Here is a 20,488-nt window from a genome sequence, read left to right as displayed (position 1 = left end):
GCTGGGCTAACCGTAATAAGGATGGGGGAGAGGGAGGGTCCCAGGAGCAATAGGGCAGGGAAATGCTGGTGGGAAAGGCTGGTTCTAAAAGGCTTCTATGGTCTGCCCAGAGAAGGCTTCTTCAAAGGGCTTGGCTTTGGCATCGAATCTAAATCAGGCCTGAGACTCTCAGGCAGGCGGGTGCTCTGAGGCCTTCTTCCTCTGCCAGCCACTGACAACGCCCCTGGTTGCTTGGGCCAAGCCCTTGTCGTCTCCCACAGCGGAACTTCAGGCAGCCTGGGGAGTGTGTATCTGTGTGCGCGCTGAGGCCCAGGCAGAGGGTGGGGTCCAAGCCCCTTTAATCTGCCAGCCTGGCTGGGAGCAGGTAATTCACCTGGCCTCAGCCAGCTTGTGCCCTTCCTACCTCTGCAGCTGGCGTTGGGGGTGGGGTGGGGTGGGGTGGGGAGGAGAGGAGGCTGTTTGCTTTGGCTCCCTAGGAGGCTGGCTGTGCCCCAGCTGCCTTCTCTCGCCACGCCCTCACCCTGCCAGGAACCCCAGGCCTGAGATCTGGGGCAGCTTTATCAGGGTGCCAGGCCTCCTTTCCCATTTCCGAAGGGGAGCTTCCCACCTTAAGGAGGTTTCTAGAACCTGTGCTCAGGAAACCCAGACTCTGGGCTACTCACCCTCCCACACCACGAGGAGACTCTGACCCCCGGCAGGTGCCCCGAGTCCCCCCCCAGGGCATCGCATCCTGGAGCTGACCACAAGGCGAAATGTCCCCACCTCTCAACCACCCCCAGCCCCGGAAGGGGCTCACCCACCAGCCTACAGGGCCCCCCGGCAAGTGCCAGTGTGGGGCTCAGGTGTCATTTCCTGTGGTTCGCACAGTCACATATCTCCCCTGGGTGGGCAGCTTTCCACCCACCCACTGTTATCCTCAAAAATGTCCTGCACTGTGGCCCCACGCATGCGTGCTACTCACTGCTGCCCTCAAGGAGCCGCACAGAAGGAATGGACGCGGACCACAGCGGGGCTCATTAACTACCCATCAATCTGTTGGCTGCTCTGCTAGGTCTGATTCTACCTCCCAATAACCCTGGCGAGGTATTGTGAGCCCCATTTAAAAGATAAAGAAGCTGAGGTTTTAGGTTGTTAAAAGACTTAACTCCGGGACTTCCCTGGTGATCCAGTGGTTAAGACTGTTCTTTCACTGCAGGGGGCATGGGTTTGAACCCTGGTGGGGAAACTAAGATCCAGTATGCCACAAGGCCAACAAATAAATAAATAAAATACTTACTCCAAGAACCCAGGTTTCCGTGACAGCTGAAGCCTTTGCCTTTTTGTCTACTACAGAGCTTCTCCGTCTCTGCACTGTGCATGTTTGGGGCCACAGAATCCTGTATTGTGGAGGCTGTCCTGTGCATAGAAGGATGTTTAGCAGCTGCACTGGCCTCCACCTACTTGATACCAGCAGCATTCCTCTATTTGTAACCACCAAAAATGCCTCCAGACATGGCCAGTGTCCCCTGGAGGCCCACTCGCCCCTGATTGAGAACCACCGCTCATGACACACACAGGGTAGGGAGCCGACAGCAACCGAGGAGCACCTCCGTGGTGTTGGGAGAGGGGGCTCTGCTCTGCCTCTTAGGAGTCGTGTAGACTTGTAGCTGTTTACTTCATTTTTCTGAGCCTCAGCTTCCTCATCTGGAAGATGGGAATAAAAGCAGCACCAGCCTCTTGGGTTTGGTCATTGATACAGCATTTAGTTCAGTGCCTGCCTTGTGGTTAGCACTTCACAGACATTAGCTGTGGTGTTAGTATCAAATCCAGGAGCTCTCAGGGCATTCTGGGCATCTGGTGGCCAAATTACAGAAAGCACATGCAGGAATCACCTCTCTGCTTAGGAAAAAAGTAGACTCTTTAGGAGGCAGGCTGCTTGGGGAGTGGTCCTCCTGGTGGATGGGGTGGGAGAATCATGCAGAAGGGAACCCCAGAGAGAGGGGGAGAGTCCTTCATGCATTTTACCAGCATTTATTGAGCACCTACTGTGTGCTTCTCCCACTTCCCCAGTCTCTCTCTCAGGCTGGGAGGTTTGCTTCCATGAGATGGCATCTTCTTGGCATCATTAGCCGAGTCAGGAGCATCTGCTAGGCTGGATTGGGGACCTGCCTGCTCTGCCATCGCTGGCAGCTGCAGCCGGTGCTCTAGGGGGCAAGGAGATCTTGGTATGAGTGCTATGTGCCATTCGGGCCTGGGCGTTGGGCCCCTCTCCTGGGGAATTATGAATCATTACTCCACAAGAAGCCGAGGAGACCTGGCTGGGTACCCCACCCTTGGCTTCCCTCTCCTGCTTCTCTAGCCACCCCCAGGCAGGATGAGAACTGAATCAAGTGTCTTCAACCCCTTCTATTCATAGATGAGAGCCAGGACCAGAGAGGGGCGGTGGCCAACCTGAGTTCACGGGACGGTCAGTAGCTGTGGAGGGGGAATCCAGCTCTTTGGACTACTCACTCTGAGACAGACAGAACCCTCAGGCGGCATGGCCTGCTTTGGGCTTCACTGGAGATCAGCCCGTGCTTTCCCTTGCACGAACTGGGTCCTGTGTTCACATCTGGAGGCCAACAAAGGCGTGGTCTCTCTGGGTGGGAGGAGGCAGGGCAGGCTGGAGATGGGAAAAGCAAGTGTGGGCCAACCGAGTTGATATCCTTTCCATCTCACACGCGTATCATCTGGTTTCCCGGCTGTGCAGTCGTGGACCCGAGCTTCCAGCCAGGCTTAACTGCTAGACCTTCATGCTTCTCTGCCGACAGCCCTAGGCACCGGGCAGGATTATACACTCCACGTTCAAATGAAGCAACTGAGCTCAAGGCTCTTAAGGAATTTGCTTTAAAAGCATGGCCGTGCTCCATCCTGGGTCTTCTGGTTCCAGGGCTGACTCCAGTGGCCAGGGCTGCAAGTGATGAGGAAATGGAGCTTTGGGGGAGGCTAAAACCTCATCAATCACCAGGCTCCTAACAAACCTTTCTGGGAGCATCCCTGGGACTGGCCACAAGGCAGGATGACCTCCTTCACCTGTCAGGCAGGGAGAAGGCAGCTCTTTCTCAAGACAGCCTGTGCAGAACCCCTTAGCACTCCAGTCCTTGGAACGTAGGGAACTAGCTGGAGCAGGAGCACCTCTCGTCTTAATCTGGGGAAACTGAGGTGGGAATTGTATAACCTAAGGTCAGGCAGTAGTAAGCCTGGTCTGCTGATGCCCTCCCTGGGGCTCCTCGCACAAGACAGGGCCCTTCTGTGTGCTTGCACGTGCACGTGCGTGTGTTGTCTGCAGGGATGTGAGTTCGGACCTGCAGCCGATCTTGCGCAGAGCATCATCTTTGCCCAGAGATGCTGATGGTCAGAGTCTGCTTTTCAGCCTCTGTTCTGCCATCACCTCTTTCTTAAGACCTTTGCCGTCAGCCCCTCAGGTCTCCTTGGACCGTGGGGGACGTGGCCATGACCTTCCTATGAGGGCTGCTGTCATGTTATTGTGGGACCTGTGATTTCCCTGGAGGAAGCCCAGCTTCAAACAGGGCCTGTTAAAGTGCTTATTAAGTTTCAAGTGTTTTTGGTGGCAGGCCAGAGGGCTCTAAAAATAGGGTTTGGTTGGGCATGGGGCACGGGTGAACTTTCAGGTTTCCTGGCCATAGCTGAGGATTCCCTTCTCTCCTCTTCTGAGTGAGAGACTAAACAGATAAGACAAGTACATGTGGCCTCCTGAGACCATCCAGCTCTTCAAGCACTTATTAAACACCTTGTATACCCAGGAGGCTGGGAGTACGGGCTCTGCCATCATAAAGACTTAGATTTGAATGCAGCTTCTGCTGATAATCAGCTATAGGACTCTGACAAAGGATGTCACCTTTTTGAGCCTCTTTTTTTTTTTTTTTTTTTTGAGTTTTTTTTCTTTTTAACTTATTTATTTTAATTGGAGGATAATTACTTTACATATTGTGATGGGTTTTGCCATCCATTGACATGAATCAGCCATGGGAGCCACTGCTTTTCCATCTGTCCAGTGGGGATAATTCGATCTCCCATGACAAATGCTGTCTGCCTTTAGCTGTCAGGTGTGGAGGGGAAGCAGAGAGAAATCAGATTGTTGGAGCCTCCGGAACCTGTAGTGTGATGGGGAGACAGGTGTGTGTGTGTGTGTGTATGTTAGTCGCTCAATCATGTCTGGCTCTTTGCGACCCCATGGACTCTAGTCCACCTGGCTCCTCTGTCTATGGAATTCTCCAGGCAAGAATATGGATTTCAAGGGGAAACAGATACATACGGTCAAATCTAACTTTAAAGCAAGCTGGGGTCTGTTTGGGGTGAGGGACACAGATCTGAGCTGGGTCTTAGAGACTTGGTCCCAGGGTTCTGTGCTCCTGGTTGTCCAGCCTGGAATCTGCCCTCACCCCACCCCACAGGCCTTCATCCTGGCTGTCCACTTGCCCTTGGCCAAGGGGCCCTGCGGGAACTTCCCATGGGAGGGAGTGTGTGTGTGCTGGGAGGAAGAGGGCCATGGCTGGAAAGCCCTGGCTCTCAGCTCACTTGGCCCCTTGTCTTTGCCTGGCAGGGAGACCCCATTCCCGAGGAGCTCTACAAGATGCTGAGTGACCACTCCATCCGTTCCTTCGATGACCTCCAGCGCCTGCTGCATGGAGACTCCGTAGGTAAATTGAATCCTCACCCAGTGCTCTGGCCCTTCGCTGAGTCCTGGGGAGCTGCAAGGGGCCGGGCAAGGACACGCCTTCTTCCTTGACATCCAGAGGACCAGAGGCCCGTGGCTGCCTGGGAGGGCTTGGCCACACCTGTCCAGGGCAGGCCTGAGTAGGCGGGAGGTTGCTACCTGGGACGTGGGGCATGGCAAACGAAGCTGGTACATGTGGCTGGTACATGTGGCTCTGGCGGGGGTGCAGAGGACGGGTTCCCAAGAGGAGGGGGCGGGGAGAAGTTGCCCAGGGCATCTGCTGAATGTCTATCCAGGTGTAGACTCAACCAGGGAGGATGGGGCGGGAGGAGCCATCTCCCTGCCCCTCTGGCCGAGGGCCCAGTCTCCCAAGGTCTCCTGGGGACACCTGGCTTGGACCAATGGGCAGCCCTGCCCATGCCCAAGAGCGCTCCCAGCGCATGGGCACGTGCTTGGTGGCACACACGTGGCGGGGCTGACGGGCTGGGTCGGGAATGTATTTATAAACGCTGTCTTCAGAGCAAATTCCTTTCTATTCTAACCTCTGGCCTGTTCCCTGGAGCCCTGGTCGGCACCCCCCCTGCACCCCCAGCTCCCCTTCCCTCTGGGGTTTTGTCTCTTTGTCACTTTGTAATCCTTGCCCAGACTGCTATCTACGGGGGACAGCATTTCCTGCCTTTGTTTCCTCTCCCCGTTGGGCCCCTGGCTCCCTCTCAAAAGCATTCTCGGGCCCTTTCAAACCCGCCTATGCCGGGGGCTGGCGAGGCACGCGGGAGGGGGACCCAGCTGGGCCCACCTATTGTTCACCAGGCCCCCCACCCCACGTCTCCCACACCCCTCACCCCATGCCCGACTGGCCAGCCCTGGTCAACACAATGGGGCAACTGCCAAATTTAGCCTTTCTGCTGTTTCTTTCCAAGGCCCTTGGCCCCCACCCTCAGGCAGCCCCTACGTACCCCTGGTGGGGGTCGGGATCTCCGAGATGAACCTTTCAATAGTGGGCCTGTTTCAAGGCAACCATGTGGCTATTTTTTTCCTAATCAACTTAACCTTTCCACAAAGCACATCTTTTCCCCATCTCATCCCCACCAGGGACATTCCAGAGATGGTAGAGAAAGGAAGGGAGTGAGAAGGACAGACAGACGCGCTGACGCAGGAGCAGCAGATTAGATGGAAAGGCATCAGTTAGGGCACGGTCTTCTCTGAACAGGACCCCCCGGGAGCCTGCACGGATGAGCGGGGAGCTTTGTCTTGGGCAGGGCCAGCGGGCTGGGGAGACAGAGGAAAAGAGATGAGGTGCTGTGTGAAGCGGGCAGGAGCTTGTCCTCCATGTCCTCGTGGTTTTTTTGCTGACCCTTGAACCATCGGAGAGGTAGAAGGGGCTGCCCACAATTCAGCATGGAGCTCCGAGTCCTCTGCAGCCCTCACTTCCTGCAGCGGCTTCCGGCTGCCATTGCTAGAGAGAGAGATGCCTTCCAGGCATGCTGGTGGAACCGAGGTGAGGGCCGCACAGGCTCGAGAAGGGAGCTGTGGTTTGTGACTTTAGGAGTAAATGGACAGCTGAGGGCAGACACGGGGCACAAGGTTAGAGGGAGAGATATAAACACAGTGAAAGACTGGGGCCTAGAGAGAGACTCGTGCCTGAAAGGGGGCAGGGCACGGGCGCCCCTACCCCAGCAGACCTGGCTCTCCACCCTCTCTCGGTCTTTGGCCCCCACCCCCACCCCTCGCCTTCCCTCTCTCTCTCCCGCCCAACTGCGCCATTGTCCGGGGCTCTGGAGGGGCTGTGTCCAGGGCATGCTGGTCCCCCCTGGGGATGCTGGGAATTTCTCCATTCAGCACTTCCTGTGGGAACGCTGGGCGGAGGGGCACTGGAAACTGGCCTTCAGAGCTCTGGGTCCTCACCCTGCCCTGGAGGCCAAGGAGGGTTCTCTTACAGTAGCAAAGGGGATGGGTTATTTTTAACTCCATTGACATGGGTTCTGTCCAAATATGTGGTGGAAGGGCCAGGAGTGGGGCTGACGATCCCTTGGCGATGCAGTCAAGGGCCCCGCCACCCTCTGAGCCCTGCGGCTACCCTGGCGTTTGTTTGCCTGGCGGGGCCCCTCCTCAGAGATAGGACCCTCGGGTGTACAGGGAGCCAGAAGGGGACACTATTCCCCAGAGCGGTGGTGGTCCAGTGGGGGTGGGGGAGGGGAGCAATCCTCCCACCTGTCCTGGAATCCCCATCAGATTCCGGCCTTGGTCCGGCAGTTCTCAGTGTGTCTGACCTCCTCCTACAGATGAAGACGGGGCTGAATTGGACCTGAATTTGACCCGGTCCCATTCTGGAGGCGAGCTCGAGAGCTTATCCCGTGGGAGAAGGAGCCTAGGTAAGACTGAGGGTGATGGCCCCTCAAAGGTGGGAGCTGGGGACAGAGAACTGGGGACATGGCCAGCCAAGGCTGGAGGGCCGGCTTCTTCGTCCTGACGCTTGAGAAGGCGTGGAGCTAAAACTGTGTAGCCATCCTTAAATACCCTCTATCCAGGAGATGAGTCATCATTCTCCCCTCCCCCAACACACACTCTTTTCTCGGTATAGTTCTTTCAAACCCTCATTTGTTCATTAGTTCCACCAGGGAGGCAGATATTATTGACCTCATTTTACAGAGTTGAAAACTGGAGCCCAGAGAGGGTGAAGAAGCAGCCTGAGGTCACACAGCCAGCAAGGGGTGATGCGCATCAGGCAAAGGAGGATATAGGTCACTGGGTCCCACAGCAGCATTTTTAGGGAGGCAGGTGCCCATTCCAAGCCCCTCCTCCTCACTGTCTGCCTACGGTCCCCAAACGCTGTAGACTGAGGCTGGGGCCCTGCCATATAAGAATCAAGTGGCCTGGGTTTCCTTCCTTACTCTGTGAATTTGGGCAGCTAACTTAGCTCTCAGAGCCTCAGTCCCTCTGTATGTGAATGACAGATGGCGGTTGCCCCAGCACTGTCAGTCTGCTGCAGGCCAAGTTTCACTCCCATTACTTGTTCAACTGGCAAGTGCAGGGTAGGCAGAGTTATTGTCCCATTTCACAGATGGGGAAACTGAGGCTTGAAAAAAGCAACAAGATAAGACTATATTACAGTGTAAACAGCAATGTAAGGTAATACACAAGTAAGGGCCACATACTGGGCAAACTTATAAATGTGTGAAATCGTAGAATAAAATGGTGGAGGAACTGACATGTAGCACAGATCAGCACTCTCAGAACGATCTAACTTGACCCTTATAGTGGTTCTAGGGTGTAGATCTCCTCAACCCCATTTTGGAGATGGGGAAACTGAGCTCTCGAGCCCATCAGCAGCCTGCCCGAGGCCCATGGCTGGTAACCTTCCAACCCGGGGTTGCAGGAGGTGGGACGGGCCTTGCCTGCTTCTGAAGGCGAGCAGTCCTACAAGGGCTCGGCCCTGGGCTTTTCTACCGGCCAGGGGGCCTCTGGACAGGTCCACCCCCGCTGAAGGAGGTCCCTGCTCCCTCCAGGTTCCCCGACGGTCGCCGCAGAGCCAGCCGTGATTGCGGAGTGCAAGACGCGCACGGAGGTGTTTGAGATCTCGCGGCGCCTCATAGACCGCACCAATGCTAACTTCCTGGTGTGGCCACCCTGCGTGGAGGTGCAGCGCTGCTCCGGCTGCTGCAACAACCGCAACGTGCAGTGCCGCCCCACGCAGGTGCAGGATCGGAAGGTGCAGGTGCGCAGCCCTCGCCCAGCCCGGAATGGGGTTGGGGGCGGGTGCAGAGGCCTTCCCGGAGGGCTCCTGGGGTCTGTCCAGAGAAGGCCGACAGGCGTGGGGAGGCCCCCCAGGCTGGGGTGATCATGGCCACAGACAAGCCCCCAGGTGGATAAAATCGCCAAATGTTCCTGCAACAGACAGGTGCCTAACATACCGGACACTCAGGATCTTCTGAGCAGCTGTTCAGCTTTCCCCAAAGCTCTCCCCTATACAGGGATCTCCATTTTCTTTCTTCCACACAGAGAAGGGCTCATAGGTGCCCCAGCATTTTTAGCACCCACTTATCTCCCTTCAACAAGTCATGTCTTCACCAAGGGGGGCACAGAAGACCCCCCTCTCCAGGCAGCAGGCCCTGCAAGAGCTGGGGCAGCCCCTAGCAGAGAGTCAGAAGGCTGAAGCCTGCCCCTTTGCTGGAAAGATTGGGTATACACTGTGATTCAAGGGAAATTTTAGAGCAGAAGCCGTCCTTGGAGCTCCACAGGGCAGGGCAGGGCCAGAGAAGTCTCTGATTCACGTGGAAAGGTTTCCGCACCCCTCTGGCCAGCCTTGCCACACAGCAGCTGCTGGGTGGACGGCACACCTCCCCAGGGCCCAGGACCAACAGGTGACCCCTATCTCCTCTTGCCAAGTGTTCTGCCTCCTCACCATGCTCCCCGCCCCTGTGGTCAGCCACGGCCTTTTCTTGTGTCCCCCTTCTATTTCAAGTCTGGGCCCTGGGCCCAAGATGGCCAATGTCACTCTCCACCCCTGCGTCCACCGCCATGATATCTCCTGTCCCCAGCCCTGCCAACTCTATGGATGGACACCTGACAGCTGACCTCCCCCTTCCCGCCTCCCTCCTGGATAAAGCCTCCCCCTGCTTCCTTCCAGACAACCATCTCCCCGCCTCTGCCGCAGCCCCTGACCTTGGCTGGCGCTCAGGGAATGAGGATACCACAGGCCCCACATTCAACCCGGAAATGCCTTTCTCCCTCTCTGGGGGATCCTAAGGGGACTGCCGGAGGCCAGGTGGGGAGGGCTTGTTTTGATGGAAAAGCTATGAGGGCAGAGGGCAAAGTCCTGCCATTGTTCAGGCTGAAGCGCCTGCCCTGCCGCCCTCTGGGCTTTCGAGGAAAGATGACCTCAGGGGATACTGAGCAGGCAGGCGGCTCCCTCGGGCCCCTGCCCATGTGGTCCCCTTCAGAGGCACTTTGGGGGTTCTGTCCTCCAGGTGAAAAAGATTGAGATCGTGCGGAAGAAGAAGATCTTTAAGAAGGCCACCGTAACCTTGGTGGACCACCTGGCGTGCAGGTGTGAGACGGTGGTGGCTCGAGCCGTGACCCGAACCCCGGGGAGTTCCCAGGAGCAGCGAGGTAACTGCTCATCCAAGGTCTGCCTCTCATTGCTCAGCCCCGCAGCCCCCTTCTCCTATGGCAGCTGCTGGGGACACTCAGGGAGAATTGGATCAGGCATGCCCCTGGTTAAATTCATCTGAAGCTTTTCATAGCGCTGACAACAGTCCAGAGTCCTCCCCTGCCTGAGAGGGCTTATGCGAGTATGTAGCCCCCAGCTGGCGCTCTGTCCTTGTTTCCAACCAATGCCCCTCACTTATGCCAGCCCAGCCAGGGTGGTCTTATTGAGTGGCCAGCTAAGTTTCTGCCTCAGGGCCTTTGCACATGTCCGTCTGGGTGAAATTCACATCTCCTAGCTCTTCCCAAGCCTAGCTCCTATTCCTCACTTGGGTCTAAGGTCAGAAGTCACCTCCTTCTAGAGGTCTGCTGGCCTCCCCGTCCAGGGCAGCCCCCCTCCCTGTCTTGCTACCACAGCCCCCTGCTTTGTTTATGAGTGCATGAAACGGTGGGAGGAACCATGACCTGGATAAGAGAACACCCCATGCATATATCATATCCAGATATTTGACAACTTGTCCTGGAAATGAAAAATCAAATTAGTTCCTTGTAGCCTTCCCCCCCCCCCCCCTTTTCTTCCCTTGTAGCCTTGATGAAGGAATTAGGGGCAGTGGGGGAAAATCACCAGAGAGATTTTAACTACATGTACTTCCCCGATGGCACTATTGGTAAAGAACCTCCTGCATGCAGGAGACATAAGAGATGCAGGTTCAATCCCTGGATCAGGAAGATCCCCTGGAGAAGGAAATGGCAACCCACTCCAGTATTCTTGCCTGGAGAATCCCATGGACAGAGGAGCCTGGCGGGCGACAGTCCGTGGGGTCAAAAGAGTTGGATAGACCAAAATGACTAAGCATGCATGCATGCAGTTTGACTTGAATTGAAATGGACTAAAAAATGATCTGGTCCAGTTGCCTCCTCTACATTATATGGAAGAGATGCCTGAGGCCTAGATAGGCCGAAGTCTTGCCCAAGGCCACACAGCCAGTTTCAGACAGGGGCATAACTAGAATTCAGGTATTCTGTTTTGTTCTTGGCTCTTCTCTCACCCTGACAGCTGTCACTGGCTCATTTCTTCTTTTTAAGTATTTAAAAATTTTAGAGCTAGAGATGACCTTACAAGTCCCTCCTTCTGTGTTACTAATAGGGCTGCTGGAGCACAGAGAGGTTAAGGGACTTAATGAGGGTTGCACAGCAGCAAAATTGAGCCTGGAACCCAGGTCTTGGAACGTCTAGTTTGGGGTTCTTTTGACTGTATTGTGCTATCTTTTCTTCCTCAGAGAAAAGTAAGGATTATATGAGACTCATTAAGTTAATAGGATTGTTGTTCAGTCACTGAGTTGTGTCTGCCTCTTTGCAACCCCAAGGAAGCACACTGGGCTTCCCTGTCGTTCATTATCTCCCGGAGTTTGCTCAAATTCATGTTCTTTGAGTTGGTAATACTATCTAACCATCTTATCCTCTGCCGTCCCCTTGTCCTTTTGCCTTCAATCTTTCCCAGCATCAGGGCCTTTTCCAGCGGGTCAGCTCTTCACATTAAGTATTGGAGCTTCAGCATCACTGAAGCTGAAGTGAACATGTGAACAGCATCACACGTTCCAATGAACATTCAGGGTTGATTTCCTTTAGGATTGACTGGTTTGATGTCCTTGCAGTCCAAGGAACTCTCAAGTCTTCTTCAGCACCACAATTTGAAAGCATCAATTCTTTGGCACTCAGCCTCCTTTATGGTCCAGCTCTCACATCCGTACATGACTACTGGAAAAAACCATAGCTTTGACTATATGGACTCTTGTCAGCAAAGTGATGTCTCTGATTTTTAATATGATGTCTCTGATTTTTAATATGATGTCTAGGTTTGTCATAGCTTTCCTTCCAAGGAGCAAGCAAGCGTCTTTTAATTTCATGGCTGCAGTCACCATCCACAGAAATTTTGGAGCCCAGGAAAATAAAATTTGTCATTGCTTCCACTTTTTCCTGTTCTATTTGCCATGAAGTGATGAGACCGAATGCCATGATCTTAGTTTTTTGAATGTTGAGTTTCAAGCCAGTTTTTTCACTCTCTTTCACAGTCATCAAGAGTCTTTTTAGTTCCTCTTCAATTTCTGCCATTAGAGTGGTGTCATCCACATATCTGAGGTTGTTGATGTTTCTCCTGGCAATAGTATTAGATAAGCATTAAAAAAAAAATCCATGCAAGTGACTGTTTTGATTTTCAGTAACTTTCTTTGGTTAGGGGGCAGGACAATCTCACTGTCATTTCTTACTAACAAGCTCCCTGAAGGCAGAGCCATGTCAGCCTCTTCCTCCTGCTCTCAGAGCCGAGCTGAGGCAGGGATGCCCTGGGAAAGGGCGATAATTTGACAGCTTCAAACTGACGTGCTGTACATTACTTGTAGAGTAACTATGGAGAGTGCTTTCTATTCAGGAAAAATTATATTCTTCTTTATGTTTAGAATGGGGTTCTCTTCCCTGCCTTTGTCTCATAGGATTTTCTAAACCAGTTTCTTAGGAGGCATGTTCAGCCACTTGCTATGTAGGTCTTGCCATTTTAGCTTCAGCACTTTGGCCCTGGGGGACAGTTCGGCTGGCAGTATGGCTCATGTGATGGTCAGTGTCAGGCCTCCTGGGCTCAAATCTCTGCTCTGTCACTTATGAGCTGAGTGATGACCTTGAACTTGCTCAGGCTTTGCCCAACCTAGTGCCTGCTGATGGCTCGGTCTCTGGCCCTTCAGTGGCCCCCCTGGGCAGCCTCCCTCAAGAAGGATCTGAGACCCACCTGAGTCCCTAAATTTCGCATTTGCTGCAGGGATAAGTGCCTCATGGGGACTTGTGTCTGTGAGGTGGAAGGTCAAGTGTTGGCCCCCAGAGAGCTGGATGAGCTAAGGGGGAAACTCCGAAGGCTCCCAGGAAGAGGTGGGCCTTGAGCTTGGCAGAGAAAACTTTCATTTCCAGGCTGTCTTCCTAGCAGCCCAGGAGGAAGAGAGATAGAAGTGAAGTGCTAACCTTGGTCAAGACTTTTAGGCACAGTGATTTACAGTCCGGTGATTGAAAGCATGGATTCCAGAGGCAGATCCCTGGGTTAAAATTCCAGACTTTCTGTCTCGGTTTCTTCATCTGTTAACTATTCACATCTCTGTCTGCTGTGAGGAGGAAAAGGCTTAGAACTTTGCCAGGTGCATGGTAAGTGTTAGCTAAGGGTTTCTGGTGATTTCCACGCATTATCTCCTAACCCTAGGAGGCCAGGGCAGCTGTTCTGTTTTAAAGGTATGGGAATTTAGGCAGAGAGTGTGCATGGCTTTCCTCAAAGCTTCCAGCTAACTCCTGGCAGAGCCCAGTTCGGATGCTGGTGGTCTGGCCCACCTTGCTGTGCTGGTGGTGAGGGCCAGGTAGACCACAGTTGCAGTGGGGGAGAGGACCAGGTCCCTAGTGGGAGGTGTGCTTATGCTCAAAGCCTAGTGGCTTCCACATCCCATGACCGACCAGAAGGGGCTGAAGTGGGTAGGAGGAAACCTCAGTAGGAGGTCAAACTGGGGAAGAAAGAAACAAGTGAATGAGAGCAGCTGCTGTTTTTGCTGATCACTTCTTCTCTAAACTTAGTGGCTTAAGACAATGGCCATTTTCTGTTCTCTGGTCTGTGGGTTGCCTGGGCTCAGCTGGGTGGGCCTGCTGGCATCTCTTATGGTTGCAGTCAGTTATCTGGAGGCTGCACTGGGACGGCTGGGCCTCTGTCCCTCTGTCCCTCTCCCTGAAGTCCGGGGCTTCTCCTCACCCCATGGCCTCCACGATGGGATCCCCAGCAGGGGAACCAGACTTCTTATGTGGAGGCACAGGGTTCCCCAAAGTGCAAAGGTGGGAGCTGCCAGGCCTTCTTGAGGCTCATGTCTGAACCTGGCCAGTACCAGTCTGCCTCCTTATATTGGTTAACGAGGTCAAGTCCAGGCCAGGTTCAAGGGCATGGAAACAAGGGCCAGTGTCGGTGGGATAATGACAAATAAAGTGAGGCCAGAACTCATCTGTTCCTCTCTGTGTTGGCCAGCATACTATTCCTTCCACTAGTCCTATGAAGTGGACAGTGTATTATCCCCATTTCACAGATGGGGAAGCAGAGGCGTAAAATGGCTCAGTCATTGTTCCTCAGGTGCAGCTGGTGAGCAGTGGAGTTGGGATCCAAACCTGGAAGGTCTGGTCCCAGACTCCCCTCCCCTTAGCCTGCAGGATCTGAAGAGGTCTGTGGCAGGCCTTGATCAAGGGGGCATTGACATGCCCCGACCTCTGCCGGTCTCATCCACCTGCTAACCAGACCTTTCTTTCTCTCAAGCAGCCAGGACACCCCAAACTCGGGTAACCATTCGGACGGTGCGAGTCCGCCGGCCCCCCAAGGGGAAGCACCGGAAGTTCAAGCACACGCATGACAAGACGGCACTGAAGGAGACCCTCGGAGCCTAGGGGCATCTGCAGGAGAGTGTGGGCAGGTGAGGGCCAGCACTCTGCTCCTTCTCCCCGGCCTGGGCTTGGGCTGAGGCAGGGGTGAGGGAGAGAAACAGTTCCCCTACAAAATCCAGGCTCTAAGCCATGATCCCCTCTTGCCAGTTATCAGTCGAGTTTTTTCATGGGGCAGGTTGGGTAAGGGGCTGGGGGAGGCCCTGACTCAGCTGTGTCCCAGTACATCTTAAAGGAATTGGGAGGTCTAAACCTCATACTTCCCAGTCCTGAGTGCTGCTGGAAATCAGGGACAGCTGGTCAACCCTGCCCCTGGTTGCCTGTGAGCGTGGGATGGAGCCCCAGGCTGTCTCTGACCCCCATGTCCCTCTGCTTGGCCTACAGGGTTATTTAATATGGTATTTGCTGTATTGCCCCCATGGGGTCCTTGGAGTGATTATATTGTTCCCCTCGTCCGTCTGTCTCGATGCCTGATTCGGACGGCCAATGGTGCTTCCCCCACCCCTCCACGCGTCTGTCCACCCTTCCACCAGTGGGTCTTCCCTCAGTGGCCTCCAGCGTCTTGCCAAGAAGCTCGAGAAGGAAACGAAGGACTTGGACTCCATCGCTGTCTTCCTCTCCTGACCTGGCAAAAATGGGATAGAAGTGCAAGAGAGACTGATGGGGTCGCTGTTGGGAGAAAGGGGCTTCCTTCCCCAGTGCTGTGGACTAGCCTGAAACCCTGCACGTGGGCCTGAGGACCTCTCAGCATGGCCCACCTGGTCCCCGGACCCCCAGCCAGCTCTGATGCGAGCACCCCCAGGCTGGCCAGGGTGCTTATACTCCTGTGGCTGAGACCACGTGGGGAGCATAGACTGGAGAGAACTCCTGCGGTGCCCAGGCCCGGTCGTCTCCCCTTGGTCACCTCTGCTCACAGTGGCTTCTTTTCATTTAATATGTTTGAATTATTGGAAGACGTGGACTCCTCTGGGCAGGTGTGGCCAGAGCACCAGGCAGTCAAGTGCTCTCTCAGACGGGTTAGGGATGAAGTTTGCTTCGAAGGTGGATGTAGGTGGTGACCCGGGCATCCACCGCCTCCTCCCACTTCCCACCCCAGTTCACTGTTTCCCATTTCATCTCTCTACCTCCATCCTGTGTCTCCTCCCTTATCTGTGCCACCAAGGGGCTCTTGGACCCCATATTGAAGCCCCAGATAACCCCAGTCACTGTTCTGTAGGACAGAAAACCAGGGGCCAGAGGGCAGCAGGGTGCCTGCCCATCGTATCCCAGGCCAGCCAAGACTGCCATGTAAGGCTGTACAGGGTGTGCACTACACAAGGGCACTGCATGTGGGGATCACAGTTCACACACACCATAGACGTGGTCAATTTGTGTATTTATTATGACAATTTTTTGGCAAATGGAGGGATTCTTTTCCTAATTGACACGAAGGTTCTGTGTGGACTGGCTGTGTCTATGACCCAGCCCACGATTTGGAGTGGTCAGACAGGAGTAAGCCCTTGGTGAGGGGCAGGGAGGCAGCATTTGTCCATGTGGCCTCCATTACCCCAAGTCCTCAGCTCAAGCAGTCTTCCCTTCAGGCAGGTGTGAAAAGCCCAAGAGAATGTCTCCAAGGGACGGGGCAACCCTGCTCCATGCCCCTGCTCACGCCCCTCCTCTTAGATCCTTTTGAGTTCCGGATCTGGTGGCTCCTCCCAGGAAACCAGCTCTTGGGCTGGGAGTGGGGGAGAAAAGGGAAAAGATCCCCAGGGCCCCCTAGGGGTGGGGTCTGACCTCCCACCTCCCTATCCACCTTCTTCTGCACTTTCCCCTCTTCCCTGCTGTCTCCCAAATCTGCTTTCTTCAGTTTGTAAAGTCGGTGATTATATTTTTGGGGGCTTTCCTTTTATTTTTTAAAATTTATTTATATTCCGTATTTAAAGTTGTAAAAAAAAAAAATAACCACAAAACAAAACCAAATGAATCCGCCCGAGATCTGTCTGTTGGCACTGCGTGTGACAATTACCCTTTCTGCATTGGCAGGATTTGCCGACAGCTTGCGGCGTGTTCCTCTCGCTCCCGGAGGCTCAGGCGCAAATTCACGCACACGCACACATACTCACGTTCACACATGCTTATGCACACATGCCAGCCTACTGCTCTGAGGGAGGCCTCCGGGAGTGGGTGAGAGCCAGGCAACCCACTCTGTACAGCTAGGTCCCACTGCAGCTTGTGATACCTGGGCCCCACCTGCCAGCCCTGTGCCCGTCACTGGCAGTGAAAAGAGGTGAATTTCTCTAGTCTGAGGGTCTCTACAAAGAGATCTCTACGGATTCTCAGCATCACGGGGTGGGACTGGCTGTGGGATGGGAGACCCACTGTGGGGAAGGCTGGAGGAGGTCCCTGAGGAGTGTGGGGTTTAGAAGGAGCACAGCTCAAGGTTGGGACTGGGGTCTGATCTTGGTTCAGCCCTTAGCCAGCTGTGTGGCCTTGGGCAAGTCATAGTCCCTCTCTGGTCAGAGCCCCATCTGAAGCACAAGAAGATGAGCAGGAGGCTTGTGGTCTCCTGGGTTCACCTGTGGGATTCTGTGCTTCCCCTCATCCCTGAAGACTTGGGTCTGATTTCATGTATCTGGGTCTTACCTGCTGGCAGACTGTGTGTGTGCTCAGTCATGTCCTACTTTTTGGGTCCCCATGGACTAGGGGACTTTTGGGTCCCCATGGGCTAGGCTCCTCTGCCCATGGATTTTTCCAGGCAAGAATACCGGAGTGGGTTGCCATTTCCTTCCCAGAGGATCTTCCCGACCCAGGGACCCAATCTACATCTCTTGAGCCTCCTCAATTGGCAGGTGGATTCTTGACCACTGCACCACCTGAGAAGCCCTTTGGCAGACTGGGGCTGACAGGGAAACCTAGGAGGAGGAGAATCTGACTCATCATAAGGACAATCTAAAACTAAAACCGTTTTGCCCCTGTAAGTAGCGAGTTCCCTGTCACTGGAAGTGTAAGTGACAAGTTGGCAGCTTGGTGACAAGTTGGCTGAGGTTGGACTGAATAACATTGGGGCACCCCTTGATTGATTGGTTATTTGGCTGATTGATAGACTGACTGGCTCATTCATTCATTCATTCACCTTGATCCTGTATTTTGTGTCTGTCTGTGCCAGGGTCTTGGATAGCTATTTAGTGTAGATTCATCCGGGGATTCATAGCCCTGTGCTTGCAGTGGTGGCGGTGGACAGTGCAGATCAGAGGGCCCTATCTGAAGACTTCTACCCCTGCCTGCCCAGCCTGTCTTAGAACCCTCCCCATTCCCCAGACCCCAGGGTTCTGGGTCCCAAGGCACTAGAGAAGGCTCGGGAGGAGGGGATGGAACTTAGCAGGCAGCCGGAGGGCCCAGTGTATGTGACATCTCGGCATCTGAAAAGCAGCTGTGATGTTCCATGGACAGCTGCAGGAACGTCCTGGGTGAAACAGGCAGAGCTGCCTATATCTTGCCCCTTCCCGGGTGCTCTTGCCGGCTGTGCCATCCCAGGCAGCTGCAGTGTCTAGCCTATAGGCCTCCAGGGTCCTGGTGGGCCCTCTCTGAGTTTTAGAACCACCAACCTAAAATGACATTCTTCCAGAATCCACTCTGCTTGGGACAGGGCATTCCCTTCTTGGTTCCTTTCTCTGCCCTGTGGGCTGTAATACAGGCGTGATGTCTGGCACTTCAGCAGCCATCCTGAACACTGAGGTGAAAAAGTGCTGAGACTGGTGGAGCACAACAGAGGGGCCGGGGGTCCCTGACACCTGACCGCTGAGCTCAAGAGTTTTTTACATAAGAAAGGAAATATCTCTATTTGACCTACTCTTATTTGAGGTTTTCTGTTCATAACCAAACTCAATCATAATATATAGCCCTGTTCATTCTGGGAAAGAGATGATATGGCTCCCAGGTTGGACCATTAATCTTCCACAATCCTTGGGCACTTAGCATCACCTTGTGAACTCTCCTCCTTTATTTAGGGCCCACTCAGATCTTGTTCTCCACCCCTACCCCCACACCCCAGGAATCTTCTCTGTCCCAGTTAGCAATACTTCTTCCTCAACTAGAGTAGAACTGTAGCCCTCCTTGGAGGCTTAGAGTTGGCTGCCTCTGTAACATAACAAAATAATGGACCTTTTACACTTGTAAAGAAAAATATCTATGACCTTTTAATACCAGTGGGATTGTTTTAAGGAATGGAGGAGGAAATGAAGGGTGAAGTAATGGCAAACAGGCTTAGAGAGAGTAAGTGACTTGCAGAAGATCACACAGCTCCTGAGTGGCTGGATCCCAACCACACCCTCCTCTGCTAACGCCACATCTGGTGTGTTTCCACTATTTCATAACATCAGACCAGGAACCCCAGAATCCCAACGCTTTTACACAACCTGGGGTATAGTCCTGGTTCAGTCATGTAGTTACCGTGTGATCCTGGGAAAGTCACTGCTCCTTTCAGATCTCAGCCCTTCCTTTGGGCTTCCATGCAATTGTCAACCCACCAGTGAGTCTTGCTCCAGAACTAACTCCCTCACTCCCCACTGCCTTCTTTTTTTTTTTTCCCCGCTGCCTTCTTACGTGCTTTATTTATCGCCATAAAACTTACCTCTTTTGGCTCACTCAACATGTATAGTTGACCCCTGAACAACATAGGGATTGATCCGTATATCATTTTTATAGGCAGCCCTCCCTATCTACCTTGCATCCTTGGTTCTTCCTCATCCGCAGATTCAACCAACCAAGGACCACATAGTACTGTTGTATTTACTACTGAAAAATATATGTGTGTAAGTGGACCCATGCCATTCAAACCTGCATTGTTCAGGGGTCCACTGTACATCTTTTCTCATCTCCTCCAAGCCCCCACTGAGTCATTCTGTTCATCTTTCTGTCCCCAGAGCCTAGTACCTGGTACATAATAGGCACTCAATAGATGCCCGTTGAATGAATGAACATAAAGTTCTGTTACCGGAGCAATCAAGTGTGTCTGCCCCATGTGGCAGCTTGGCTAATCTTCATCACACACTGTGGAGAGGCTGGGACATTGCAGTCACCAACTACAGATAAGATATTTCAACTTCTCAGCCATCTTCCTTGATAGGAAGATTCTTGCTAGCTGGGGGTCATGTCGAATCCATCTTCTAAACTATTCAGCCATCATCTCTCTCCATATCTGCATCTCTCCATCCATCATCCATCTATCACCCCGCCACCCATCCACCCACCACCCACCCTTTCACCCATCTACCTATCTCCCACAACATCCATCCACTCACCCATCCATCCATCATCCATCCACCCATCCATTCACCCATCTGTCCATTCATTCATCCACCCATCTATCTATCTGTCCTTCTATCTACTCATCCACCATCTCCCTCCTCCCTCCCCTCTCTATTTCTTACTTTTACCATGTCCCAAGATCTGTACTTGCCACCTCATTTTATTAACTTCCGAGGAGTATTGCACCAATGAAGAGAACAAAGGTTTAGCACGGAACACAGCTGGCCCCGTCCCAGCAGCACTAAGCCCCTGTATGGCCTTACAGAGCAGCTGCACAGGTTAGAGACATGAGGGCCACACACTGATCCTGGCAGGTCCCTCACCTTGGTCAGCGGTGGGGTGTTATTTTTTAACTCTCAGCATCCAGCAACGGGCCAATCACACTCGACTACTGTGCAGTAAAGATGGAAACAGAAGGAATGAGCACAAAATCACAGAGGGATGAAAAGTTCAGCTGCAGCCAGAGCGTGCATTTATATTCCAGGCACTGCCCCATTATTCTACTCAATTAACCCCACAATCCTTTCAGGCAGATATTATTGTCCTCCGTTACAGATGAGGAAACAAGGACTCAGCGAGGTTCAGACCTACCTCCCTCCTACTCCCCAGGGCATAGTTCTTCCATAAATGGCCATGGTCCCCTTGGGGGAATGTTTTGGGGAGATGCATGGGACCGACTCTGAGTGCAATGTCAGGTCCTTTCCTTGCTCAGGGAGCTCTGGGTCTGCGAACGGACTTGGCTTTGAGATGGGGATGGGACCACCCATTGATTTCTGTCAAGTCAGACCTCTGTTTAGCAGACCCAGATCTTTCGGGTTATAAAAGTCTTAGGTCCAGACGTCCCTAGTGGTGCAGTGGATAAGAATCCACCTGCCAATGCAGGGGGCACGTGTTTCTTCCCTGTCTCTGGGAGATTCC

At 53.5% G+C, this 20,488-nt stretch overlaps 1 protein-coding gene across 3 annotated transcripts in view; it reads left to right on the top strand.

Moving 5' to 3' along the window:
• PDGFB (platelet-derived growth factor beta polypeptide) overlaps positions 1–16,252 on the top strand; it is a 20,030-nt gene extending 3,778 nt beyond the window's left edge. For 2 of the 3 annotated variants that reach the window (XM_010845125.1, XM_010845126.1), the window contains exons 2-7: positions 4,583–4,679; positions 6,979–7,068; positions 8,203–8,411; positions 9,664–9,805; positions 14,166–14,316; positions 14,669–16,252. In XM_010845125.1, coding sequence (XP_010843427.1) covers positions 4,583–4,679; positions 6,979–7,068; positions 8,203–8,411; positions 9,664–9,805; positions 14,166–14,290 — 663 coding nt within the window. In that variant the 3' untranslated portion in view covers positions 14,291–14,316; positions 14,669–16,252. Of the gene's footprint in view, positions 1–4,582; positions 4,680–6,978; positions 7,069–8,202; positions 8,412–9,663; positions 9,806–14,162; positions 14,317–14,668 lie in introns of all 3 variants that reach the window. The other variant, XM_010845124.1, reaches the window with a different exon arrangement.
• Positions 16,253–20,488: the final 4,236 nt, after the last annotated feature.

Source organism: Bison bison, unplaced genomic scaffold, assembly GCF_000754665.1.
Source record: "Bison bison bison isolate TAMUID 2011002044 unplaced genomic scaffold, Bison_UMD1.0 scf7180017864213, whole genome shotgun sequence".
Classification (NCBI taxonomy): domain Eukaryota; kingdom Metazoa; phylum Chordata; class Mammalia; order Artiodactyla; family Bovidae; genus Bison; species Bison bison.
The sequence above is the reverse complement of the archived record's forward strand: the minus strand, read 5'-3'. Positions and strand labels throughout refer to the sequence as shown.